The following is a 26,320-nucleotide window of genomic DNA, read 5'->3' on the forward strand; positions in this document are numbered from 1 at the left end:
AATTGAGAACCAGGCAGATCCGTCTACTCTGACCGCAAATATGGCTGTGAAGAAATTGGATCCCAAAGATTAGAGGTGGCGGATTTTTGAAGAATGCCCATATTCAAGTGGAGATCAAAGAAGCCCAACTGAAGGAAATCTGGGCTGACAATGACCACTATGGATTGAACAAAAGTTCTTTTTAAAAGATTATTTTGAAGATTATGATTCTGACTTTGAACGAACTATGGTGATTGGCAGTAGAGGGAATCACATGTAAAATTCATTAAATAAAAACTTGCTGACTTAAAGAGTTTTTGTATGGACATATATTTTCATGATTTTTGGGTATATGCCTAGGAGTTGGGTTGATGGGTCACAGGGTAACTGTGTGTTTCAACGTTTTTAACAACTACCAGACTATCTTTCATAGAAGCTTCACTGTTCTAAAGTCCCACCAGCAGTGTATGAGCAGTGTATTTCTCCACATCCCAGTCATCACCTTTTTCTTTATAGCTATCCTAGTTGATGTGACATGGCATCTCATTGTGGTTTTGATTTGCATTATCCCGATGTTTAATGGCTTTGAGCATCTTTCCATGTACTCACTAGCCTTTTATGTGTTTTCTTTGGATAAATATCTATTCAGATCTTTTGTCCATTTTATAATTGGATTGTCTTTTTGTTAAGTTTAAGAATTCATTATATATTCTAGTACAAGTCCCTTATAAATTATATTATTTATAAAAACTGTATCCAATTCTGTGTATCGTCTTTACACTTTCTGGTGATGTCCTTTGAAACACAAATATTGATGCTGTTTACTTTATGTTTTCTTTTATTTCTTGTGCTTTTGGTTTCATATCTAAGAAATTGTTGCCCAGTCCAATGTCACAAAGATTATGCCTATATAGGCATGCATGCCTCATATTATTGTGCTTCACAGATAATGCATTTTTTACAAGTGGAATGTTTGTGTCAGTCCTATATTAAGCAAGTTCTGTCAGCACTGTTTTTCCAACAGCACTTGCTCACTTTGTGTCTTTGTGTCACATTTGGTAATTCTTGAAATATTGCCAACTTTTTCATTATTGTTGTTTTGGTTATGATGATCTGTGGTCAGTGATTATCGCTGAAATCTCAAATGATGGTTAGCATTTTTTAGAAATAAAGTATTTTTTAATGATATGTACATTATTTTTTAAGATTTAATGTACACAGTAAACTATAGTATAGTGTAAACATAACTTTTTTTTTAAAAGATTTTATTTATTCATGAGAGACAGAGACGCAGAGACATAGGCAGAGGGAGGAGAAGCAGGTTTGGGATATATAAACACCTTAGTAATATCTTTTGATCCATGAACATGGAACATCTTTCCTTTTATTCAGGTCTTCTTTGTTTTCAACAATGTTTTATGGTTTTCAGAGTATGAGTTTTGAATTTGTTTTGTTAAATCTACTCTTTATTTTATTTTGTTAAATCTATTCTTTTTTATAAATGGACTTTTTTGAAAAGATTTATTTGTTTGAGAGAGAGAGAGTGTGTGATGGGAGGGACACAAAGAGAATCTCCAGTACTCTCACCGCTGAGTGGTCAGACTCTGAGGTCATGACCTGAGCTGAAATCGAGTTGGATGCTTAAGCAACTTAGCTACTCAGGCGCCCCAAGGAGAATTGTTTTCTTAATTTCATTTGCATTTGTTCATTGCTACTTTACAGAAATAGGGTTAATTTTTGAATAGCCATTTTTGTCTCCTCTGCCCTTGCTGAACTCATGTATTAGTTCTGATCATTTTTTAGAAGATTCCTTAGGTTATTCTGTACACCAGATCGTATCATCTGTCTTTGTTGTTGTTCTCTTGCCTCATTCATTGCCCAGGTAGAATCTCCAGTTCAATGTTGAGTAGAAGTGCTGTGAGAGCACACATCCTTGTTTCTGATCTTAGGAGAAAACCGTCCAGCTTTTTACCATTAAGTATGATGTTAACTGTATGTTTTTTGTAGATAAATTTTATCAGGTTGAGGTACTTTCCATCCAGTCTTAGTCTGTTGAGTGTTTTTATCATGAAAAGGTGTTGAATTTAGTCAAATACTTTTTCTGCATCTATTGAGATGATAGTGTGTATTATTTCCTTTATTAACATGATGTATCACATGATTGATTTTTATATGTTGAATTAACCTTGTGTTCCTGGGATAAATCCCAGGAAAGGTGTTTATTTGGTCATGGTGTATACTCCTCTTTCTGTGATGCCAGATTCAGCTTCCTAATATTTTGTTGGAAATTTCTGAGTCTATATGCATAAGGGATATTGATCTGTAGTTTATTTGTGATGTCTTTGGTTTTGCGTCAGGGACTTACAGAATGACTTATAAAGCATTCCTTCCTCTTTTTGGGGGAAGAATTTGTGAAGTATTGATGTTAATTCTTAAATGTTTGGTAGATTTGAAGCTAATGAAGCTAATCTCATCTTGAAATTTTCTTTGTGGGAATTGTTTTGATTATTATTCAGTATCTTGTTAAATATCTGTTCAGATATTGTTTCTTCTTGAGTAAGTTTAATAGTTTGTGTCTTTCTAGGGATTTGTCCATTTCATTTTGGTTATCTAATTTAGTAATATATAGTTATTAGCATTCATTTATTCTTATTTTTTCCCTGATGTAAATATTTAAAGCTAAAAATATCTGCCTGAGCCTTGCTTTAGTTATAGCCCATGAATTATTTATTTCTATATATTTTTAATAATGATTTTGCAATTTTGGTTTGTATTTCTTCCTTGATCCAATTTTTAAGAATTCTTAAAAACTTTTTTGGTAGGCTCTTATGTTTTCCTGATTTTGCTGTTAATTTTTAGTTTGTTGTATGTTTCAGTATGCATGATTTCAGAGAAATGTGATTTCTATTTTTCTGTATCTTTTGAGCGATTTTTGGTTATGAATATTCCCATGGACATCTAAAAATTTTTTTTGTTTTATCATCATGTGGTGTGTGTTGTGTGCTCTGCTTTGAGTGTGAATATGTGTGCCTTTTTTTTGATAATCTGGAAGTCTTTTAAAAATTCTTTTCAGGATCACTTTTATATATTCAAATAATCTTTATTACTGGATTTAGCAGTTTTCTTTTCACTTTGGCTATAAAACATGAGGAAATCAGTGTATTTCCACCTTGTCTTTTTTTTTTTTCTTTTTGTTACAGTATTTCTATACTGGTTATAATGTTTGCATGCATAGAGATGTTCTTATGCTAGATTAAATTGACTCTGCTCACTTCCAGTAATTGGCCAGGTGTTCTTTATTCCACCCTAATAATTTCTCCCCTCAATTTCTTCCAGAAAGTCTCACATTCTCTAGAATCTGAGTTCATATTCGAAAATTTTGTTTATTGCTTCTATACTTAAAAGAATATCTGTTGGTTCAGTTTCAACAAGTGAGATTGCTAAGTCAAAGGATATGTACATTTTATTTTTTTAAAGATTTTATTTATTATTTATGATAGACATAGAGAGAGAGGCAGAGACACAGGCAGAGGGAGAGGCAGGCTCCATGCCAGGAGCCCGATGCGGGACTCGATCCCGGGGCTCCAGGACTGTACCCTGAGCCAAAGGCAAGCGCCAAACCGCTGAGCCACCCAGGGAGGGATCCCCGGATATGTACATTTTAAATTTAAAATACGTGGGAATGTTTCCAAAGTATACCAGTTTACACTCTTCAGTAATACTTGACCACTCTGCTAACTTTTTTTTTTCCAGTCTTTGCCAGGGTGATAGGCATAAAATACATACTTCATTGTAGATTCAGTTTGCAGTTTGGTTCTGCTCTTGTGTCTGAGATCAATCGCCTTTTCAGGTACTTCACAACCCTTTGTCTCTGTGCTCTGGGCCAGTGTACTATGTCCACTTCTTGAACAGGCTGTTTGTCTTTGCAGTTTGGGAGGCCCTTTTTGTATTAAGAAAATTACCTTTGTGTCATTTGAGATACCAGTGTTTTTTTTTCCTAGTTGTATATTTGTTTTTATTTTATTTATGGTATTTATTACTACCTGGAAAATGTGAATTTTATATTGCCTGGTATTCATTAATCTTTAGTTCATTGGCTTCTGGAATTTGTGCCCTGTTTAGGAAGGCATATCCCCACTATGAGATCATTTTTTAAACTTATATTTTCTTGTAGTAAGAATAAATGTTCCTCCTTTCCATATATTTTTTTTAATTTAAATTTAATTAGCCAACATATAGTACAACCTTAGTTTCAGATATAGAGTTCAGTAATTCATCAGTTGCATATAACACCTAGTGCTCATCACATAACATGCCCTTTTTAATGCCCATCACCCCATTAGCCCATCCCCCCCACCTCTCCTCCAGCAACCCTTGGTTTGTTTCCTATAGTTAAGAGTCTCTCATGGTTTGTCTCCCTCTCTATTTACTTACAATCCAATTTTCTCTCCCCTCCCCTGTGATCTGTGATCTCTTGCCTGTTTCTTATATTACACATATGAGTGAAACCATATGATAATTCTCTTTCTCTGATTGACTTATTTTGTTCAGCATAATACCCTCCAGTTTGATCCATGTCAGTGTAAATGGCAAGTATTCATCCTCTGATGGCTGAGTAATATTACATTGTGTATGTGTATATATGTACCACATCTTCTCTATCCATTCATCTGTCGATGGACATCTTGGCTCTTTCGACAGTTTGGCTATTGTGGACATGGCTGCTATGAACATTGGGGTGCAGGTGCCTCTTTGGATCACTACATTTGTCTTTGAGGAACCTCCATACTGTTTTCCAGAGTGGCTGCATCAGCTTGCATTCCTATCAACAGTGTAAGAGGGTTCTCCTTTCTCCACATCCTCACCAACATTTGTTTCCTGACCTCAATTTTAGCCATTTTGACTAGTGTGAGGTGGTATCTCATCATGGTTTTGATTTGTTTCCCTTATGATGAGTGATGTTGAACATTTTTTCATGTGTCTGTTAGGAATTTGTAGGTCTTCTTTGGAGAAATGTCCGTTCATGTCTTCTGTCCATTTCTTGGCTGGATTATTTGTTTTTTGGGTGTTAAGTTTGATAGGTTCTTTCTAGATCTTGGATACTAGTCCCTTATCTGATAGGTCATTGCAAATATCTTCTTCCATTCTGTAGGTTCTGTAGGTTGCCTTTTAGTTTTTGACTGTTTGCTTTGCTTTGCAGAAGCTTTTTCTCTTGATGAAGTCCCAGTAGTTCATTTTTGCTTTTGTTTTTCTTGCCTTTGGAGACATGTCTAACAAGAAATTACTGTGACCAAGGTCACAGAGGTTGCTGTGTTCTCCTCTAGGATTTTGATGGATTCCTGTCTCACATTTAGGTCTTTCATCCATTTTGAGTTTATCTTTGTGTATGGTATAAGAAAATGGCCCAGTTTCATTTCTCAATATTTTTCTACAATTTTCCCAACACCATTTGTTAAAGAGACTGTCCTGGGCAGCCCCGGTGGCACAGCGGTTTAGCGCTGCCTGTAGCCTGGGGCGTGGTCCTGGAGACCCCGGATTGAGTCCCACATCAGGCTCCCTGCATGGAGCCTGCTTCTCCCTCTGCCTGTGTCTCTGTCTCTGTCTCTCTCTCTCTCCCCCTCCGTGTGTGTCTCACATTAATAAATAAATAAAATCTATAAAAAAAATTAAAAAAAAAGACTGTCGTTTTCCATTGGATATTCTTCCTGCTTTGTTGAAGATTAGTTGACTATAGAGTTTGAGGGTCTATTTCTGGATTCTCTATTCTGTTGATCACATTGATATATGTCTCTGGTTTTTTGTTTTTTTAAAGATTTTATTTATTTACTCATGAGAAACACACAGAGAGGCAGAGACACAGGCAGAGGGAGAAGCAGTATCCATGCAGGGAGCCCGACGTGGCACTCGATCCCAGGACTCCAGGATCACACCCTGGGCCAAAAGCAGGCACTAAACCACTGAGCCACCCAGGGATTCCCTATGTGTCTGGTTTTATGTCAGAAATCAGTTGCATTTCTATACACTAACAATGAGACAGAAGAAAGAGAAATTAAGTTATCTATCCCATTTACAATTACACCAAAACCATAAGATACCTAGGAATAAACCTAACCAAAGAGGCAAAAGATACATACTCAGAAATCTGTAGAACATTCAGGAAAGAAATTGAGGAAGCTAGAAAGAAATAGACAAACATTCCATGTTCATGGATTGGAAGAATATTGTTAATATTGTCTGTGCTACCCAGAGCAATCTACACATTCCATGCAATCCCTATCAAAATACCATTGACTATTTTCACAGAGCAGGAACAAATAATCCTAAGATTTGTATGAAATCAGAAAAGACCATGAATAGAGAAATACTGAAAAAGAAAATCAAAGCTAGTGGCATCACAATCTCGGATTTTAAGCTATATTACAAAGCTGTATTCATTAAGACAGTATGGTGCTGGCCTCCACTCAATAAATTTTTGAGCCACAGATCATTAAGAATTTATATTGGCATGATGAATGGAATGGGTCTCTCTCTCTCTCTCTTTCTCTTTTTTTTTTTTTTTTGGAATGGGTCTCTTATGTAATCTTTTTTTTTTTCACATGGCAGCTAGTTTTCTTAGCAATATTTATTGATCAATCCATGGATATTTACTTTTGGAAGTCATCATTGTAGCAGTGAGAGCAGATGGAATCACAGAGGAGTATGTTATTGAGAAAAGAGGGCCTATGCCTGAGTCTTGAAAGAATCCCAGAACATTAATTTTTGTCTGAGGAGGAGGGGCCAACACAGGAAACTGGTTAGGAACCCCCACAGAGACAGTAGGCCAGGAGCCTGGGAACTCAGGAATCAAGTATCTCACATGAATGAAGAGGCTGGCTGAGTGGCAGGCTCTCTGAGAGGTTCAGTAAAATGGGCACTGGGAGTCATTGATCAGATCCAGCCCCATGGGACCAGGGGAATTGCTGGTAGGCAGTGTGGTGAGGCAGATGCTAGGTTTACTGGGTTCAGAAGGGAGTGAGAGATGGGAGATGGCAGACAGTGACAGTTAAAAGAAGGGTAGGAGAGCAAAGACTCCTGTAAGGAAGGTTTTTTAAAAGTGGGAGAGGGACACCTGGGTGGCTCAGTGGTTGAGCTTCTGCCTTTGGCTCAGGTTGTGATCCCAGGGTCTCAGGATCAAGTCCTCAGCAGGCTCCCCAGAGAGAGCCTGCTTCTCCCTCTATGTCTCTGCCTCTCTCTCTCTCTGTGTCTCTCATGAATAAATAAATAAAATCTTAAAAAAATAATAAAAGTGGCAGAAATTTGTGCATGCTTAAATGCTCCTAGGAAGCATCCAGTGAAGAGGGTGAGGCAGAGGCAACAGATGAAGATGATGATCAGTTGTGGAAAGTTCCCAAGAAGAAGGCACAAGACCTCAAGCTGAGACAGAGGGACTTGCCTAACGTAGGAGAGACCACCCATATGTTGCAGCAGGAGGAGTGGAGGCAAGGATGGAGGTAGAACCGTCTATGTTCACCTCTTCTTGTCTTTAGAGTAGCAGTAGGTTAAGTGATGATAGAAGTGGGATGGACAGTGCCTATTAGGTCCAGTAAGAGTCAAAGGTCGTGTCCTTGAGTTGCTGGCTGAGGTAAAGGTGGGAGGAACATATTGCAGATCCAGAGGATCATCCCAATCTGGTTCCAAATTAAGACCCTTGGCTTAGTGCTGTATCAGGGGTGGGGAGGTAGGGGTTGGAGGTTTGGCGGGGTCAGGTCTAAGGGTCAAGCTTCTCACAGCCCATTGCTTTTCTTTCCCCTCCTTTCCACTTGGGCTTTGTTTGCTATCCACAGTACACTCAGCTCTAGCCATGGCCTCATTCCTGGTGCTGCAGTGGGAGAGAGGCCCCACTACACCCACTGATGCTCTGTTCTGGGTCTTCTGAGGTTGTTTCTTCTGATTCCTTTTAGAGCTCTCCTACAAGCAGTCTTTGAGCCTGTGGCTTGAAGCATAAGGAGATTGTCCAGGAACTAAACCAGTCCCTTTGTTCTTGGCTTTTCAGGGGCATCCTGCATACTGTAATCCCAGTGGGGAAGATCTTTTTGATTGAGCCTTTATGTTAGAAACTATTGGCACAGTTCAGAGGCAGAGGAGGTAATTCTGCACGGGCTTCTGGTGCTCTGCTTTCTCTTTATCTTCCTTGGCTCTGATTCCAAGCATCTTCTTTTTTTGCAGGGGGACATAAACTTGCTTGATTGCAGTGACTCCTGGATAGGGGATGTTCGGGGCAGTTCTACAGTGAGGACCAGTCACCTGAGTCTGGCTGGGTCCGCCTGGAAGAGCTTAGCTTCTGGTGAGTAGTGAGGGGGGAGGGTACATAGCTACCTGCCCTGCTTTGGAGGCTGCTAGATCCCAGGGAGTCACTAGCCAGAGGTTATCAGCCCCAAGTCCCTGTTGCTCAGGAGGCTTTGTTGCTCTGAGGCCTTGATGCTCATGGTGTCTCATAGCCTCTGCCTATTTGTTGCAGGCCCCAGAACCTCCCTAGGCAGCGGCTGCTGTTCTCCGTCCAGCCTGTCCAGCCTGGGGGCCTGCTTCTCCTCCTCCTATCAGGATTTGGCCAAGCACATCGTGGACCTCTCTATTGCTGATGTGAGGAACTGTTCCACTTGTCCCATGGCTCCGTTGTCAGACCTCTGCTTGGTGTGGGGCAGGGGGGTGGGGGGGAGGAAGGGAAAGGAGAGAAAAGAGCAGGGCACATGAGGTGGTAGGGACTTCCTCAGTGGCTCTCCATCTTGACAGAAGAGGAATTCAGTACAAGCTGGTCTGAGTGACTGACTGATCCGAGGGCTGGGTTTGTACTGTGCCCACTAATTTGGGTGTGATCTCTGTGTCTCCAGGTAATGGCTGCTTGCTCAGATAATCTGCACAACCTCTTCAGCTGCCAGGCAGCAGCTGGCTGGAAGTAAGTTCCTTTGCATCATGTCCCGTCCTAAACTGCTGCCTATCCTGCTTGTCTTCCCTCCTCCTTTTTCTTCTCTGCTCTGGCTTTCTGGAGTCCCTCACCCCGAGCTGCTCCTCTGTGACCCTGGAGCCCAGTTTTTACCCCTTCTTCCTCTTCCTCACACTTGCTATTTCCCCAGCTATCAGGGTGAAGAGCAGGAGGTACGACTTTACTATAAGATGTTTTCTTCTACTCGGCATGGCTTCCTGGGGGCAGGCGTGGTGTCGCAGCCACTATCTCACGTGTGGGCAGCTGTGAGTGACCCCACCCTGTGGCCACTATACCACAAGCCCATCCAGACAGCAAGGCTGCATCAGCGAGTGACCAATAGCATCAACCTGGGTGAGCCTAGGGAAGGCTTTTTGTGGGCCCTGGCCTGGGGACAGAGATAGTGGGGTTGGAGGCAGCCCTCCTGGGAAACTGGGTACTCAGACAATGTCCAGATCACTCAGCCTAGGTCTACTTGTCAAGTTGCAGAATGATGGGATATTGGGGGGCTCCTGGGCTGAGAAGGATTTAGGATTAGGCCCGTCCAGGTACCTCCTGACTCTCTCCATTCCTGATCCTCTAGTATACTTGGTGTGTGATACCACCCTGTGTGCTTTGAAGCAGCCACGGGATTTCTGCTGTGTCTGCGTGGAAGCCAAAGAGGTGCCTGTCTTGCTGGTGGTAAAGATATTGTGGGCAGAACGTGGGCTGGAGTGCCATGAGGGGCAGTCATCGTGGGCATCAGGCCCTCTGGAGAAAGGAGGTTTGGGTGGGGATGAGGACACGCAGCTGTACTGGAGCCTGTCCCTGTCTGAACCACATCTCTCTCTGTCCCCAGGGCCACCTGTCTATCATGGCAGCTCAGTCTGTTTATGACACATCCATGCCGAGACCTAGCAGGAAGATGGTCCGAGGGGAGATCCTGCCCAGTGCCTGGATCCTGCAGCCTGTCACTGTGGAAGGAAAGGAGATCACCAGAGTCATCTACTTGGCCCAGGTGATCCTCCCTGTGTGGCTGGCTGCATGGAATGCCTTGGTTTGACCCCAGCGCCCCGTGGGAATTTTCTGCTCAACACCCTAGGCCTTATGCCTAGTGTCCCAAGAGCTGGAGACTCAGGCTTCTTGGGTCATCACAGTAAGAAGGGAGTGGGGCGGTGTCAATGGGGAGTTGAGCAGGATGGGGGACAGAGTTGCTCAGTCACCAAAGATCAGGGTGGCCTTTAGCCTCTCTGAAGCCAGCGTCCTCAGGAGATAGAGGTCATGGCAAGGGGAGAGCAGCAGCCTCAGCAGAGCGAGCCTGGCCCAATCTGTTTCCTCTCCACTCCCAGCTCCCCAACGTGACCTTCGTCAGCAGGAGGTGAAGCCCAGGCCTAGATCTGAACAGCAGAGCCCAGAGGCCTGTAAACTCTGGGACCACAGGCAGTCGGAGGCGCTTTTCCCATCATGACAGCCTGAATGGCTCCTAGAGTCTGACATGTGCCCTGGCTTGTCCTCCCACGTCCATTCACACCTTTAACTCTTCCCTCTCTGCTTAATTTCAGGTAGAACTTGGTGCACCAGGCTTCCCTCCTCAGCTCCTAAGCTCCTTCATCAAACAGCAGCCGCTGGTCATAGCCAGACTGGCTTCCTTCCTTGGTTGTTAGCATCGCACTGTCCAGATGGTGCTGCAGAGACGCAGGCAGCTTCCATGCACCAGTGACACGCAGGTGGCTCTCATGCACCAGTGACACTCAGGTGGCTCTCATCACTCTGTGCCAGGAGGCAAGGAGAGCCAAGGCTACCAGCTGTGGCTAACCAGGCAGACAGCACTCAGACCTGAGTTGCCAGCAAAGCCCCATTAGTACTTGGGTGACAGCTGGCGCCTCTGCAGAGTAAGGGGACCTGAGCTCCTGGCCCTGGCTTGCCAGAGTGAATGATACTCACCTCAGCATTTTGGATTTCTCCCCTTTTTTTCCTGTCCCTGGGACTCTGTGGTGGACAAGCTACTTGAAGACCAGGATTGGGTGCAACCAGCAGAACTGGGAGAGGGCAGTACTCTGGCACCCTGCCTCCTTGCTTGGGCCCAGCCCTTGGGCAGGGAGGGAATCAAGCAGCCGCTGACCAGGACTGTTCAGAATCTGCCTCTAGCTTCCAGCTCCACTGTGGAATGGAGTATTGGAAAATGGCAAACCAGAAAACCGGTTTAAAAAAAAAAAAAAAAAGTTACGCAAACCACAATGATTCAGAATCGTTTCTCCTTGGATTTTTACAAAATACTTTATTATTAATTTTTGCTTACCCCGCCCCCCTTCCTTTCCCTCACAGGAGAGGATATTTGGGTCTTTGCCTCATTCAGGAGTATTGAGCAATGTTCAGTCTCAGAACCATCGCTCGAGCTCAGAATGGGAAGACCACTGTAGAAGCAGGTTGGACAGATTTGGGGTCAAGGATGGCTCTTTGAGGAGGGGTAGGGGAGGGCAGCCAAATGTTGGCTGCTGACAGGGCAAGAGAAATCTCAAAGAGCTGAAAAGTTGCTTTTTGAAGACTGGAGAAAAGATATTAGAACTCCTGGAGGGGGTAAGTGATTTGTTAGAAGGAAACAGTTCCATCCCTTACCTCCCTCAGACTCAGAGCCTTGGTGCCAGCCTTCAGTGGTCTCTTGAGCGTCCATGCTGCTGTGGTAGGATGTGCTATTCTAAGATGGGTTAGGGAATAGGCTCGGTTTCCTGGTACCTCAGCCTGGCTGACCTTGAGCTTTGAGTATTCTGTATGGTTATGTGGACATGGTAGGGGTGGGAGAGAGTCTCCGCTTCCATTCTGGTGCCCACAGTCTTTGGTGGAGGAAGGTGACCATATAGGAATTAAAAAGATGTGGTGAAAAGGTCAGTTTCTGTATGGTACAGCACAGAGATTTGTTTCTTTAGAAGTGTTTGCAGGGTTTGTTTTTTCTTTTACCTCAGATTGAAAGCTTTTTAAATTGCTTTAAAACGTTATCTTTCTGGTTAAATTTTTTTGGGTATATTTAACACCCTATTTATTTACTTCCATCTCTTCATATAAATCTCTTAAAAGACTATTGATTGAAAAAGTCAGAACATTTGCAAATTAAAAGTCCATGGTGTCCTTTCATTTAGTGAAGACTACTGTTATCACTTGAGCTCAGAATTTAGCCTGGAGATGATGGCAACAACTGCTCATGGGCCAGTTTCAAGCTATACGGTTCACACAAATGTAAGTTCTTCCCTGGAGCTCAGCACAACTTTGCTTGTGAACAGCAACCCGATCAGTGCCCAACTGTAGCCAGCTATAGCCCAGGTGTGAACATGAGAGGATACTGGATCAGTCACTGCCACACAGCAGTGACCACAACCCCCCAGAAGGAAGCTCTCTAACAGGTGAGCACCTCTGGGCTTCTGAGGCAGAGCTGGCAATGGGATTCTGAACATACGGGTCATCCAGAGGCGACCTCTTTCTGTGAGAGCTGCCCACCTGGTCTGAGTCGACAATCTAAGGAGTATTAACTGAGACTGATTTTGTATTCAAGATGGTCTAGGGACTCAGCTCTAAATGATCATGATGCAAAGTCAAATTTTGGTTTTGATAGATGGTTCTCAGACTTTGTCAGAATCACTTGGAGAACTTGTTACATCCCAGTTTCTGACGGAGTAGGTCATATTTGAAATAATGTAGGTCATGTTGAAATAATTCAACATATTTGAATTCATATTTGTGTTTTTAAGTCCTAGGTGATCCTGAGGCTGCTGGTTGGGGACCACACTTTGAAAACCACTGTTTAAGACAATTAGTGGAAAGCAGACATATAGAAAGGGACCTGATTCATTCACTACTTCATTAGCTACCTGTGATTCCCAAGTTTATTTTACTGGCTGGAGAGCGGACCTTTCAGATTCACGTAGGCCCAGGGTTAAGTTTCCTGAATGGGGCTGGGGCTACGCTGAACCCAGTGTCCATGGGGCTTTGGGCTTGCCTCCTGGGCGGTGCTTGTGCTCAGCCACACCTAGTGTGTGCAGAAAGATAAAACCCTTCTGAAAACTCTGGGTTCCCAGGCATTCAGAACTTCCTGAACTTGCTATAATATAAAATGGATTTAAAGGACAAAGATAAAGGTCTTTGAAAATGAAGATTATGGAAGGAAGTTTCAGCTGCAAAAACGTATGAAAGGAGCAACACTGGGAGGAGAAAGGGAAGAAGCCTGAACAAGGTGGTAATTGAGGGATCTTTCTGTGCTGCTGGCCACCAGTAAGGATTTCCCACCGGCTTTTCTAAGGCGACACAGCAGGCCCCCTTGGCCTGGAGAACCTTACGCTTCCTTGGGTTGGCCTCTTTGACAGCTGTGCGCTTTTCCCTCAGGAAATACACACGGATGCAGAGGCAGTTTTGCAAGACACAGGAGGGTTTTCTGAGTACCAGCTCCTTCCTCTAACAAACAGCCTGAACCTCTCTGTATACACTGCTAATGTAGAAAAACCACCAATTTTATAGGAGTGAACTTCATGCATATTACCAAGGTAGTGCTTTTTAGTCAAAATCAATGGCTGGATCATTTAGAGACACAGACTTCCGAGCCAAATCAAACAAGCCCAGCCCTAACGAAACAAGCCTAACAAGGGCTGCCCTGTCATCTAGTCTGAGTAGCTGTCATCTAGTCTGCTCAGCTGAGTAGCTGCAGAGTAGGAACTCTGCATATTAACCTAAACCTTGAAGTGGGTTGTATAGAAGTTGCTACTATTGGCAAGGAGTTAATAGGGCCCCAGGTCTCACCTGCTGGAACATTGAGGCATTGCAAAGTGGCCAGGCCCTCAGTGCAGCTCTGCCCCGTCGATGCCCACCTGAGACTGCGCCTGCTTAAAGGGAACAATCAGGTGAAAAGAACTAGACAGAAAGCCCTTGATAAAGAAAAGAGTTTATTTTAAAAAGCTCTAATGTTCTGCCCTGTGCTTGGCCCCTGGATGGGGCAGTTGAGAGTTAGTACCTGTACAGGGCTGAAGGCAGAGAAGGTGCAGGGTAAAAGCTGGGTTTCTGGCAGGTCAGCCCCATCTCACGTATTGTGCATTTTTAAGGAGATGGCAGGCAGTCCAGCTCCTGGTGGTAAGAAAAGGTCGACTCCCAAGATTCATGTTTTAACTTTACTCACACGTTAAGCAGAAGTCATTGGCCTCTGTCATGATTTCTAAACCACAAGTTTTAAGGAACGCTGGGGTAGCAGCAAATGGGGTTGAATCCTATGTCATCAAGCCCACACATGTCATTTAATAATCCAAATAATGCCAATTCTTCTGCTCCAGGACTGGAGTCTCTAGGCTGTTCCATCATAATCCTGAATCCAGTGAACCCTCCTCCTTCCTCTAGGACTCGGGTGGTGAGCCTGCAGTCGGTGGGATGCGAGGCAGCCACACTTCCTTCACATGTGAGCAGGAGGCCCGACTAGACTCAGCTACTCCCACCTCAGCAAGAGTCAGCAGTGAGCACTGCGGAGGGGGGGGCGCAGGGCCTCCTCCTGAGGCATCATCAGCCGGGATTCCAGGGTTCTGGTCACTCAAGGCACGGCCACTCCCCAGCTCTAGCTCTGGGCCAGCACAGTTCCTCGGTTGGTTTGCACCAGCTCACAAGCTCTTAGCTGGGGTTCTGGCATGGGAGGCTCAGCTAGAAAGAGGTTGAACAGTGTTGCTAATTCTTCAGAGAAGTCCTGGAACAAGCAGAAAGACGACAACACGGACTCATAATTCTTTTTTTTTTTTTTTTTTCGGACTCATAATTCTTGATGGTGCATCCTTTCTACTAAAAGTCAATCCTTCATCTCAAGCCCTAGCTAACCACTAGGGAGACAACCTGGTTTTGTCCCACCTGCCTTCTGCACTGAAATGAACGTGACACCTTTTCCCATTAGTATTCAGGGATGCTCAAGATCCTGCAGGGAGAGAGAAATCTGACACAAGACTCAACCATGTAGCGAGGACTTCACCATGTTTCACCTTGACAAACCCTAAGAGGTAGAAATCATTCTGCCCTATATCATAATAACATTAAGTACCAGCAGAGATTAAAATTTAGGTTATTTTGATTTTAAATACTCCTCACCGTGCCATGCTTCCAACTGCTTACCTGCCTTCCCTCTTCCCTTCCTCCACTGACAGTTTCTTTTTTCTACAACAGCCACTCAGATGTGACAAAGGCACCCCAGACCAGCCTTGCTATTTCAGGGCGGTCCTGAAAATACTTGGCAAAACCCACTGAGCTTTGGGAAGCTCCTAAGAATGCCTGGGCCCCATCACTTGCCTTATTTCAGGATAAAAGAGAGAGATCACACCTGTTCTCCATCTAGGTCTGAGGAGATGAAGTCTCCTTACCTTTGGCCACTGGGCATCCCGGAGGCTGCCCAGGCAGGCCTCTATCTCTGGCCGTCCCATGAGCCCTTTCTCTACCAGCTCCCGGAGCAAGAACAGCAGCAGGTCCCACTGCAACACACAGGGAGGAGGTCGGGGGTCTGGGACTGCACAGTGACCCCAACTGAGCCAAAGGACAGAAAAGTGCTGTGGAGGACAGCTGGAGCCCATGCAGGTGTGTCGCTGAAGATGAGCTGCCAGGAAAGGGAGAATTAAGGGAGCCCGCACACAGCAAGGGGGGGTGAGGGTGTTAGGTATGAGAACAGGACTGCAGTGGGGGCCTGGCTCACCTCCCGTGGCCGGGTGTCTGCCAGAAGCCCCACATTCCTTGGGCTCAGCAGCAGCTGCAGTGGGACTGGCACCTGAAAGCCATCCTTCCACAGGGAGAGCAGCAGGTGCAGGAGCCTCCGGGCCTGCCCTCTTTCTAGCCCGCGTGGCGCCGGGGGCCCAAGGACAGGGATTTGGTCTGCAACTATGGGAAAAGAAGCCAGGCTTTAAGAGCTGGAAGAAGGGTCATTGATCCAGCCCCTGGGAGGAGGAGAACCGAGCTCTGTGTTTCTAATCTTGCTTGTACCCAGCCCAGAGATGTAGGGGATCTGGCCAGAGTGATGTAATGAGAAGGAGCCATACCAAGGAGGGATGCTAAGTCCACAGAGCACTTGGCCAGATGCTGCTCAGCTGGTGGGCACAGGAACTGTGGGGAAGAGGCAGGGAGACCCTGGGCGTTAGCACCATCCTTGGCAGCAGCAGCCCTGAGCCAATGCAGCACTGGTGAGTAGGCCCCCAGCTGAGGCCGCACAGCAGAGCATCCTGCCCCATCTCACCTGGCGACACTGCAGTGTCTGGCCCAGCTGGCCCAGGAGCTGCTCCAGATGGTCCAGAGAGATGCCCTCCTCGGGGTCCCGGGGCCCCACGGCCAAAGATAGCACATCCTGGGGATGGTAGGGATAGAAGCAGAGTGAGACTTCGTACCTGGCTGGCATTTGGGAGGCCACAGAGGGCGTGGCCCAGGGCAGGGATCAGCCAGTGGAAAGAGGCAGAAGGCACAGGAAGACAGGGCCTCTGGATGAAGTGGCTGGGCCAAGGTGCCTTAGACCTGGGGCTCAGGTGGGACCACACAGCTGGGAGAAGCAACCAAGTGGACAACAGAGGAACAGGTGGAGCAGGTCAGCTGAGGAAATGACATTCTGCCAGAGAGTGCAAGATGTCACTCGTCTTGGGACAAAGCCGAACCTAGCCACTTCTGAGAGTGCCTTCAGGGTAAAGCATTTAGAGGAACCAGCTTGCTATACCCACGGTGGATTTTCTCTCTTCATGCTTCTCTGTTCATCTTCTCCGGAATCTGGTTTCAGCAGAGAAAACCAGGAGCTAATGGCCACTTGGCCTTTTCTTTCTTCTCCCTCTTGGGTACTCTCCATCTTTTTAGTCATTCTTAGCCCCAGTCCTAATATTTAGCCCCACAAATAGCTGAGGCCTTGCAGGCCGTGATGTCTCTGCCCCAACTACTCCGTTCTGCTGCCATAGCACAAAAGACAGCCCAAGACCGCTCATAAAGGAAGAAGGGGGCCTGTGTTCCAGTAAAGCTGGATTTGGCCCATGGGCTGTTTGCTGACCCTAAATTTTCCAAATCAAGAGTAATGGTAGTTTATTACTCTCGCCTGTAACTAAAAAATAAGCATCGCCTCCCACAGAGGAAAACATTCCTGAAATCTGATTCCCAACGGCAGCTGACACCCCTTTAGACTTTCCTACCACACCAGACAGCCACCATTACCAGGCTCCCGTCACTGTGTAATGTGTAGCCCCTCCCAAACTTTCCCATCTGCCCTTTTCCCCTTTTGGGTGATCAGGTACCGGAAGTCCGAGAAGAGCAAATAGGAAAACCAACCAGTTCACCTCTGCCCTACGGAACCCCATTCAGTCATGAAGGACACCAGACTAGCTGCACAACACAGAAAGCGGCTACACGAGACAAGGCAGCGGACGCGAGGAAGGAGGGAGACCAGGAAAAGAGCGGGGAGAGGGGAGGGGCGCAGGGAGGAGGGGAGCTGTGTACTTTGATCTCGGAGATGAGGTGGGAGGGGAGGGGAGCGTGGTGCTCACAGGCTCGGGAGCAGCCCCTCCGCTCCCCCCGGGCAGCTGGTTCAGGACCCTGGGCTCGAAGTGTGCGACTCACTGCCGCCTTCACCTCTCTCCTGATCAGTGCTGCAGGTAAAGGGAGAACAGAAAAGGGAGTCATGCCAACGCCAAGCCATTTCTGTCACTGTTTCCTGCTGGCTCATGTCCATCTCCCCCAAAGGCCTTGAACTTTATCAGTCCACTTTTGAAGAACTTGGCCAGCCCTCCCCTGGCCCGGACCTTACCTGTGATGTTGGCTGACAACCAAGCACAGGCTTTCTCTGTTGCAAGCCCCACAGCAATGTTCTCTGCGCTGCTGAGAACCTGTGACCCAGAAGAACTGCAGCGTCAGGGGAGGCTTGGGGACCACAGGAACATCCAAGGCTCTCCCAAGGCCAGGACCACCCCCAACGGGTCCACCCTCCACCAGCAGCCGCACACGCCCACGCCATGTGGTGCACCTCTCCCACCACTGGACACTAGCCGGCTAGCTCTAGGCCTCCTCCCTACTTACAGCTGCTGGGGTCTCCTCGGGAAGCAGTGCACGTACGGCTCCAGGGCTCTTCTTCTGACAGAACCTGAAAGGAGACAGAGACAGTCAGTGATGGCTAGAGACTTCAGCCTGGCTCACAGAAGGAAGGACCAAGTGCACACATCGCCTGAACCAGGAGGGCTCTGCTTGGGGGTGGGGTGGGGGGTGGTGGGGAAGAGAAGCACTGTCAACCCAGGGCCCAGCCCTGGTCCCTGACTCGGGATAGGACACCCAACCCCCGACTCTTCCAAATTCAGCTTTGGACTTTGGGTTCCAAGATACAGAGGAAGCAAAACAGAAAAAGGGGGGTTGGAGAGGACATGGAATAAAGGAGAGAAATGTGAGAAAGCCAGAAAAAGAAAAGCTGAGTGGTTGTGGGGGGTGGGGAGACACAAGGGTCCAAGTAGACCAGCATCTCTTACTCCCGCCCCCGGGTCAATGCCTGGGCCCCGTGGGGGCACAGCTGGGAACACAAGATCTCCAACAGCTGGGCTGGATCTCCCCCATCCTGTCCCTGCATCACCAGCTGCTCTCGAAGAAGCGACTCGGCCTGGTGCACCAGATCTGCCACCAGTGTGGCCCTGCAGCAGGGACGGAGAAAGGCTTCGATGTGGCTGAGGGACTGAATCAGAAAGGGACTGCAAATTCAAGGAAATCTCAGAACTAACTCCAAAAGCCGTTAGCAATTTTAGCCTCCCTGCCACATCCTTCCCCTCAGGCTAACTTCTCTCAGATTGGCAACATGAAGTTAAGATTAAAAGGGGGAAAATGGGGCAGCCCGGGTGGCCCAGCAGTTTAGCGCTGCCTTCAGCCTAAGGCCTGATCCTGGGGACCCAGGATCGAGTCCCAAGTCAGGCTCCCTGCATGGAGTCTGCTTCTCCCTGTGCCTGTGTCTCTGCCTGTCTCTCTCTCTCTGTCTCTCATGAATAAATAAAATCTTTAAAAATGAAAGGGGTAAAATATAAGGGAATGAGCCTGGCACCCTCCATGTCTGCCTTCCCAATCCTCTCAACCTGCGCTCACTTAATATGTTTGACACAGTTGGAACCGATTCTCTCTGCCACAAACTCCACAGTCCTGCGCAGGGAAGGCGGCTGGTTGTGGAAAAAGGCTTGGGCCAGCTGTGCCTGTAGAGAGGCGAGAACAGGGCATGAAGAGTTTCCTTTCTCTTCCCCATTGGGCACCCCCTGCCTCTCGCAGGCCCCTTACCTGCAGCCCCTGGGTGGTGTGGGGAGGCTGGGCTCCAAGGCCAGTGGTGGTGGTGGTGGGAGTGATCTTCCTCACAAAGCCCCCACTCCGCCCACTGCTGCCTGACACCCATGATGCGAGCAGTTTCCGGAGCTCTCCTGCATCAAGGAAGCCCAAATGCTTGGTTCTAGAGCCACCCATACCCTCCCAGGCATCTTGGACTTGAAGTAATTGTGGAGTAAAGAGGCTGAGGCACCCGGGGAAGGCCTGAGAACAACATATGAGGGTACTAGGCCCATGGGATGCTGTGGGGTACTCCTAGAGGGACAGGCCAAGGGTCAAGGACCTGGAGTGGGGGAGGATCAGCATCCTCACCAATGTAGGGGCAGCAGGTATAGAGCAGGTGCTGGTCCACCACAGGCATGCCATCCTGGCGGAAAGAACAGAGCAGAGTTAGGCAGGCAGGCTTCTCTCTTCCTTCCCACTGTGCCAGAAATGGGACAGTCCAGGAAGGGGGTTCCTTGAGAGTTCATTCTCTAGAACTCCCAGTCCCAGACTGTCTGCCTCCTTTATTCCTGCCACTCCCAGGGCTCTGGCCAGGCCCCAACACTTACCAACCCATGCTCTGAAGGTACTGTATCCACCTCAAAGGCATCCAACTGACCTTCTTCCAGAAAGAACAGGTCCTCAGGGACTGTGGGAATCTGACAAAAGATCAGGGCAGTGCAAACTCCAGTCAGCACTATAGAGATTCAATACACACACACCTTGTGGTTCCAGGTGTAAAGCAACCTTCCTCCAAAACCATGGTGAGCCCCATCCCCCGCTCTGAACCTCCATCTTCTGGCCCTGACCGCATTCAGACTCATTCTCTTACTTCTTACTCCCCAGTTCCAGCCACAGTGGCTGCCTCCCTTCCCCAGTCTAGATCTTCTCTCACTCTACCAACCTGGAAAAGCCAGCCCAGGACAGCAAGCAGCAGCAATTTGTTCAGGAAACACATCTCCCCTTCACTTTCCTTTGACAAGACCAAACTCCTGAAAAGTAAATTTGTGCAAAGAAAGATATGGAATGAAGTAAAAGAAAGCTATCACTGAGAAGGCAAGTCTCCAAAGCAGACCGAAAGGGGATGGACGTCGGGCAGGCAAGCAGGGCTAAGGTGCAAGTAACTCCTCGCTGTTTGCCGTGGGCCCAGTTGTGCATCTCCCCAGGGTTCGGGCACGGCTATGGGATTGCATAGGAAGCACAGGCCCCTGGACTGTCTTCACTGGCAGCAGCCTCAGCAGCGCTCTCCCGGGCCCTGGGTGCCAGCCCCGCCCTGTGCGTGCTCACCGGTGTAGGTGGAGCAGGACCACGAAGATGCTGCGGTAGTAGTCCAGCAGGGGCACGATGTGGTCAGCGAGGGAAAGGAACTCCACCAGCCAGGGCACGGTGAGCACGGCTCGGCGGGCCCGCAGCCCCTGCTGCAGCAGAGCCCGCACGTCTAGGGCCGGGGGCACCTGGCAGGGCAGGGCTTGGTCAGGGGGCCAGGCTGGGGTCGGGGCATGCCCTCCAGCTCTGGGGCCCCTCCCAGCCCTCCTTACCAGAGCCCCCATTCACCTGGCTCCTTAGGGCCAGAATGGAGTCCTGGAGCTCACGGGTGGGGGGCGGCTCGGGCCCCCGGTATGGCAGGAAAGCCACAAAGCCCAAGAACTTGGCCAGAAGCCTCAGGCTGAGCAGCACCACAGCAAATTGCCTCCGTTCACCCTGCAAGGGATCAGGAAAGTAAAAAGTCCTAAGTGTAGGGCTTCTAGAGTAATTCTGAATCTGTTACAAACTTCTTGGAAATAGCACTTCCCTCCTAGGTCAGAACCCCGTACTCTGCCTCACCCTGCCTTCTAACCTGCCAGTCCACGTCTGATTCCCCATCTTCATCGCTGGGCTCAGGCTGGGGCAGGGCAAGGCTGTTGAGCTCCCGGATCTTTAAACTCAGACTGTCCATGAGATGCTGATTAAACTGGAAGCTAGGAAGGGGAGGAAAAAAAAAAAAAAAAGATACTGGCAGAGGCGTAGAAAGAACCAGAGTAGAGAAGAGGTGCTACAGACGGAAAAGCACAGTGGGAGGGCCAAGGAGCAATGAGGTACCTACGGGGGTAAAAGAATGAGAAGGGGAACGGAGGCAGGAAGTGTGAGCTGGAAGGACCCAAACTGGTCCATCACCCAGTCCCACCCTGTTATATTCCAGGCAAGGAGAGAACTGCTGCCCTTTTGGAAAGACAAAACTCTCCTGGCCCCAGCCCCACTCCCTGTAAGACACATGGGACCTTTACCTGCTGGCGCTCAGGATGAAGTCCCTGAAGAAACCCTGACAGCCTGGGAAGGTGGGGGGTGGGCAGGGTCCCCCGCTGCTCTGAGGGGCCACAAGCCTTTCCTGTAGGCGCCGCAACCGCCCCAGCTTGTCAGCCCCAAGCATATTTAACACATCTGGAGCCTCACCCAAGACAGTGCCCCCAGTGCCACCGGGACTCTGACACATCTGGGGCAGCAGAAAGAGGAGACAAATAAAAAGCCAGTAAGTTTTTCTAGAAAGAAGGACTAGATGAACATTTATGGAATGCCAACCCTGTATCGGGTGCCACAGGTCTGTTTTTCAAGGTAAGGATTATACCGTTTTACAGGTGAAGCAGCTAAAACTGCAAGGTTAAACATGTGCCTAGGGTCACCAGAGCTAGGATCTGAAATCAGGCCTGAGTCCTACACCAGTGCTCTCTCTACTCAAGGGCAAGGAAGGCAGCACGTGCAGGGCGTGTGGGGAGGCCTAGGGAGGCAGTGGGCGCAGGGCACGTGACAGAGGGCTCTGGCTGCCTGCATTCTGGCCACCCCTCAAGAGCAGAACTCCTGTTCAAACTCCTGCCCAGGACCTGCCCGGCTGCCCCACTAGCCATTATTCGGCTGCCTTTAATACCTACTGTCCACTGTAGATTAATCTCCTGCTGGAGCTATTACCTGGAGAAGTTGTTTCTGGAAAAGCCGAACGAAATGGCTGTGGCTGCAGGCTGCAGAGAGTTGACCCATCATGGCTCTGAGGCATAAGAGGCAGGAACAGAATGTGAGGGAGTGAAGAAGGGGGCAGAAACCAGAGAGAAAGAGCCAATCCTTGGGCCTTTTAGTCCTTTACTAGGGGCTTGGGCAGACCTCAGCCCAAACTGGCCAGCACAATGACATAGGAACAGGTAAGAGACACCTTCTTCAGCACCAAGATCCCTCAAGATACACTTAACCTGACAAGAAATAATACCACCCCTCTAATCTTTAGTCTACCTGGGGCTCCAGGGAGTTTCATGACCCACGTAGGAGGTAGATCACAGGATGGAGGATATTCTCTCTGCATCTCATCTAGCTACGCCAAGTTATCAGAACTACTGAACTAGATGATGGAGAAAAATGGGAGGTTGGAAGGGGTCTAACCAGTGACCTGGCCCAAGTAATCTGGAACTCCAGCAATCTGGAAAAAGGGCTTTGCACTTATCTAAGGTCTGAGTGCAAGGAGCTGGCCAAACAAGTCCCTTTTGAGTAGGGGCAAAGTTGCCAATAACTAGATTCAAGAGCAGCAAAGGTACCATCTGTGGGCTGGAAGTAGAAGAGCCCTCCTCCAATTAGCTGCCAGAGCACCACTAAGCTGCTCACCGCCAGAAGCAAGAGAGACGAGGTGACCAGTGCGGGAGCACCTACCTGATCCTGCTGCCCAAGCCCTTCTCAAAATCCCAGCCAGGCTCCTCGTGCCGATCTTCCCACTCTCGAAGCACCTCAAAAAACACGTCCCTGACAGACACAAGTACGCTCGATCAACCGAGGCACAGCTGGCCTCACTTACTCCCAGGAGTGCCCTCACTAGCTCAGAGGAATGGAGGACAGGGCTATCCCAGCCCCATTCCTTATCCTCTCCAAAGTCCTCTACGTGAAGATGACGCTGCAGAGCCAGGAGCAGCACACCACATGCTTCACATACTCCTGTGCACAGCAAAATCCAGTTCTCTCTTGTTTGAGAACCCCTGACTAAAGTTATACACCTGTGAGAAGGCTGCTAAGGTCGAGATTCAAGTCCACAGGCAGGAAACAGAATGAAGATATGTGACCATTATGATGGTTGGTAGGAAGGGCCCAGTGGTGCTAAACTACCACCTGTTAGTGCCAAGCTCCTAATTTCTATGAAAACATAAGCTGCCTATCCCAGAGAAAATGCCACCTTGTTCCCTCCCAAAAGTTCCCTTTTCTTATCACCTCTGTTTTTTAAAAGTATGAAAGGCTCGGTCACTGGAGAAGTTGGCACGATTGTCTGTTTCTGGCTGAAAGGAGACAGCTTGAGCAGAGGGTGGCATCGCCAGAGAGACCTAAAATATGGCAGTGACATTAGGGATGGAAACCCTCACAGGTCATACTCAGAAAACTTCACCCCCGCGTAGCCCAGTGACACTGGAGTGGCATGCCCTGGGGCTGCCTGGATTATGAGGCTGGGAAAGGCCGGGTCCTGGATAGATGAGGTCCCTACCTTGGCAACACTGCCCTCATAGGCAGCCTTGAGGCGGCCCTGCAGAGCCGGTGAGAAGCACAGCAGCCGCTCGTTCTCAGCCAACAGCTTCAAGGTCCCCTTGTCCAGGTAGGAGAGAACCCTACAGGGGTACAGGGATGAAGGCACATAGGACTAAGACTGGGACGAGCCACATATAGGAAGCGGGCACCTGCACATCATAGAACACGTTATCTGGAGCATGGAACAGGTATGCAAGGCTAAGCCATGGGCTGAGCGTGTAAGATGCTGGAGGCCAGAGACCAACTAGAGCAGGGAAACATTAGACATAAGCCCATAGGGCAGATGCCAAGACCACAGGGGGCAATTTGATTCTCTCCAGAGTTAAGTTCATGGCCTTGACACAAAATTAGAGGCTACATACAGGAAGAGGCCCAGGGTCCCCGCGCCTGTGTGAAACACAAGCACTAACCCCAAGGGGCCAGAGCAGTGAGTGGGCAATGGGAATAAGGCTTAAATGCTTCAGCTGGGGAAACTCACTGAAATTGATGCTCCAAAACCTGCACAGCAAAGAAGACACAATCATGGACACTCTGGAACAGAGGGCTTTCCAGGGAATCTAGAAGGATAGTACCAAGTTGTCAGTTAAGAACTGTTCTATCTCCAGACCTCATTTCCCAAAAAGAGGCTTGCCCACTGACCTGGTGCTCCTGGAGTTGGTTCGAGGTCACTGTCCTTGGCGGCCACCATCCTCCGAGCAGTAAGGAGTTGAAGGATGAAGAAAAGCTCCAAGAAGAGGTTTGGTACCAAGTTCTCTGGACATAAAAAGAAATCCCAGGGTGTCAGGCACCATTCGGAAACAGGGCTCAGTTCTGCATGCCTTACCGTTTCTCCTACCCCGCAGTTCTGCAAGCATCTCCACTCCAGCCCTTTGCCCTCACCTACCGGCAATGCATGAAGAGTAGATGAGGGCTATCAGCTCCAGGCGCTGGCGGGACGACACTCTGGCAGGGTCAGCGGCTTCAGCTGTGAGGTTTCCTGTCCGGCTGGGGAGGGGAGACCCCGATTCTGAGGTGGGACAGGCGGGAGTAGGTGACTGTTGCAGATGCTTCGAGCTATGGGGACAGAGAGATGTCATGAGCACTTCCCCGGCTTCCCCTCCACAGCCACACTCCGGTTCCTCCAGAGCAGACGTCCACAGGCCAGGAACCAGACCCAGGGCTCCCAGGGGCGAACCGATCTCAGGGAAAAGCCCTGCAGATCCCCCAGTGGGAGGGAGCTGCCAACCCGGGGAGTGGCAAGGTCGTACCGCTCCTTCCTGAGCATCTCCCGCTCCTCTTGCAGACTTCTGCACCCTGGGGGAAGGCCATGGCCCCAAGGGCTAGTGTCCGGGACTGAGGGTTGGGAACTGGGGACACAGCTGATTGGGGGTGAGGTGAAGCAGGTCTTGGGCTTGGAGAGTGACCGCTCTTCGCTCACCGGAGTTGGGTTGATCCTACGTGAAGGCTTCGTCCTGCTGAGTGGCCACAGGCTTTTCTCAAACTCCTACCTTCCACCGCGGCCCCGTCCACCACCGCTACGGCTGGCGGGGGCCCTGGCGAAGCTCCCGTCTCGCTAGCGTGGTCGTCCCGCCCCCAACCCCGGCCAGTCTCGCGCTGAGGCGGCTTCTCACCCTGCAGGGCCGGGGGGGAGCGAGCCCACGGGAGGGAACTCCTCCAGGTTGCTGAGGTTCGGCGGGTCCGAGCGCGCGCGCCCGGGGCTGCCGGGGCTGCCTGAGCTCCTGCGCCTGCGGCCCGCGGCCCAGGGCGGACTCTCTCCGCCGACCCCCTCCTCCAGGCCCCCGGGGCCGCGGCCCCCACGCTCGCGGCCCGGCCCCGGGCCCCGCCTCCTGCCCCCGCGGCGGGCCGGCGGGGCCTCGGCGGCCGCGGCGCTCGAAGGCTCAGCCGGAGGGAAGAGCTGGCTGCGCGCCCCGCGGCCGCCCCGCGACGGGCCCCCCGGCCTCCCTGGCAGAGCCGCCGAGGAGCCCGGGGCCTTGGCGGGGGTCGGGGGGCCCTGCGGGAGGACGCGGCTGCTCTGCTCCCTCAGGAAGTTCAGCAGGAACGGCACGAATTCCTTCCGCAGGGGCCGCAGGGAGCGCAGCGCGGCCGCCTCCCCGGGGTCATCCTGAGGGAGAAGCGGCGAGTCAGCGGGCGGCCCGGAGCACGAGCCGCGGGGGCCGCGGGGGCCGCGGGGGCCGCGGGGCGCGCGGAGGCGCGCGGAGGCGGGCGGAGGCGGGCGGCCCGGGCAGCGGCCCCGACTTGGGCGCACTCGGCCCGGGCTGACAGCCAGGCAGGCTCCTGAGGGGAGGCGGCCGGACGGCTGGGACCTCCCGCGGGAGCGGACTCGGTCAGGCCTGGGGCGAGCGAGCGCTGTTACCTCCGAACTCTGGGCGCTGCGCGCGATCCACCGCACGGCGGCTGCGACCGACACCTCCTCCCGCAGCAGCGACTCCAAAACGGCCGCCATCCCGGTCCGGGCGCTTGAAGGCGATTGCGCAGGCGCCGGCGCGCCACGGGCGGCCTGGGAGGGGCGGGGCGGGCGCGGAGGAGCGACCGTTGGGCCGCGGGACGAAGGGGCGGGGCGGGGGCGGGGCCGGGGCCGGGCGGGGGCGGGGC

General features: G+C 49.6%; 2 protein-coding genes across 4 annotated transcripts in view; one reads left to right on the forward strand and one right to left on the reverse strand.

Moving 5' to 3' along the window:
- STARD9 (StAR related lipid transfer domain containing 9) overlaps nucleotides 1–12,050 on the forward strand; it is a 134,614-nt gene extending 122,564 nt beyond the window's left edge. The window contains exons 27-33 of the mRNA XM_038580189.1: nucleotides 8,185–8,302; nucleotides 8,477–8,598; nucleotides 8,847–8,911; nucleotides 9,090–9,292; nucleotides 9,522–9,601; nucleotides 9,777–9,935; nucleotides 10,480–12,050. Of these exons, the coding sequence (XP_038436117.1) occupies nucleotides 8,185–8,302; nucleotides 8,477–8,598; nucleotides 8,847–8,911; nucleotides 9,090–9,292; nucleotides 9,522–9,601; nucleotides 9,777–9,935; nucleotides 10,480–10,581 (849 nt within the window). The 3' untranslated portion in view covers nucleotides 10,582–12,050. The remainder of the gene's footprint in view (nucleotides 1–8,184; nucleotides 8,303–8,476; nucleotides 8,599–8,846; nucleotides 8,912–9,089; nucleotides 9,293–9,521; nucleotides 9,602–9,776; nucleotides 9,936–10,479) is intronic.
- Nucleotides 12,051–13,825: 1,775 nt separating this feature from the next.
- Nucleotides 13,826–26,187, reverse strand: CDAN1 (codanin 1). 3 transcript variants are annotated; one of them, XM_038580188.1, is made up of 28 exons: nucleotides 26,082–26,187; nucleotides 25,339–25,829; nucleotides 24,976–25,179; nucleotides 24,612–24,781; nucleotides 24,368–24,481; nucleotides 24,207–24,285; nucleotides 23,688–23,808; nucleotides 23,420–23,529; nucleotides 22,871–22,960; nucleotides 22,145–22,220; nucleotides 21,469–21,674; nucleotides 21,042–21,162; nucleotides 20,759–20,905; nucleotides 20,492–20,658; nucleotides 20,109–20,196; nucleotides 19,774–19,863; nucleotides 19,535–19,589; nucleotides 19,181–19,317; nucleotides 18,995–19,098; nucleotides 18,394–18,552; nucleotides 17,954–18,017; nucleotides 17,685–17,763; nucleotides 17,378–17,526; nucleotides 16,146–16,253; nucleotides 15,952–16,015; nucleotides 15,612–15,793; nucleotides 15,286–15,393; nucleotides 13,826–14,624 (listed from the first exon to the last, which is right to left on the reverse strand). In XM_038580188.1, exons 1-28 carry the CDS (start codon nucleotides 26,169–26,171, stop codon nucleotides 14,499–14,501), a joined length of 3,699 nt encoding a protein of 1,232 aa, XP_038436116.1. In that variant the 5' UTR covers nucleotides 26,172–26,187; the 3' UTR covers nucleotides 13,826–14,498. The 3 variants fall into 3 exon arrangements, 2 of the variants coding, with proteins under 2 accessions (XP_038436116.1, XP_038436115.1); XM_038580187.1 differs by having other exon boundaries at nucleotides 24,976–25,182; XR_005381543.1 differs by having other exon boundaries at nucleotides 14,485–14,624; nucleotides 15,286–15,515; nucleotides 24,976–25,182.
- Between the last annotated feature and the right edge of the window lie 133 nt (nucleotides 26,188–26,320).

This window comes from Canis lupus, chromosome 30 (genome assembly GCF_011100685.1).
Source record: "Canis lupus familiaris isolate Mischka breed German Shepherd chromosome 30, alternate assembly UU_Cfam_GSD_1.0, whole genome shotgun sequence".
NCBI lineage: Eukaryota > Metazoa > Chordata > Mammalia > Carnivora > Canidae > Canis > Canis lupus.

What these genes read in the sequence shown, in the direction of transcription:
- CDAN1 (XM_038580187.1), bottom strand. Translation starts at nt 26,171, where the DNA reads ATGGCGGCCGTTTTGGAGTCGCTGCTGCGGGAGGAGGTGTCGGTCGCA. An exon ending in CTACTCTTCATGCATTGCCG is followed by an intron (nt 24,482 to 24,611) that starts GTAGGTGAGGGC and finishes TTTTATGTCCAG; the next exon opens with AGAACTTGGTACCAAACCTC. An exon ending in GGACTTAGCATCCCTCCTTG is followed by an intron (nt 15,794 to 15,951) that starts GTATGGCTCCTT and finishes CTTTTCCCATAG; the next exon opens with TTGCAGACCAAATCCCTGTC.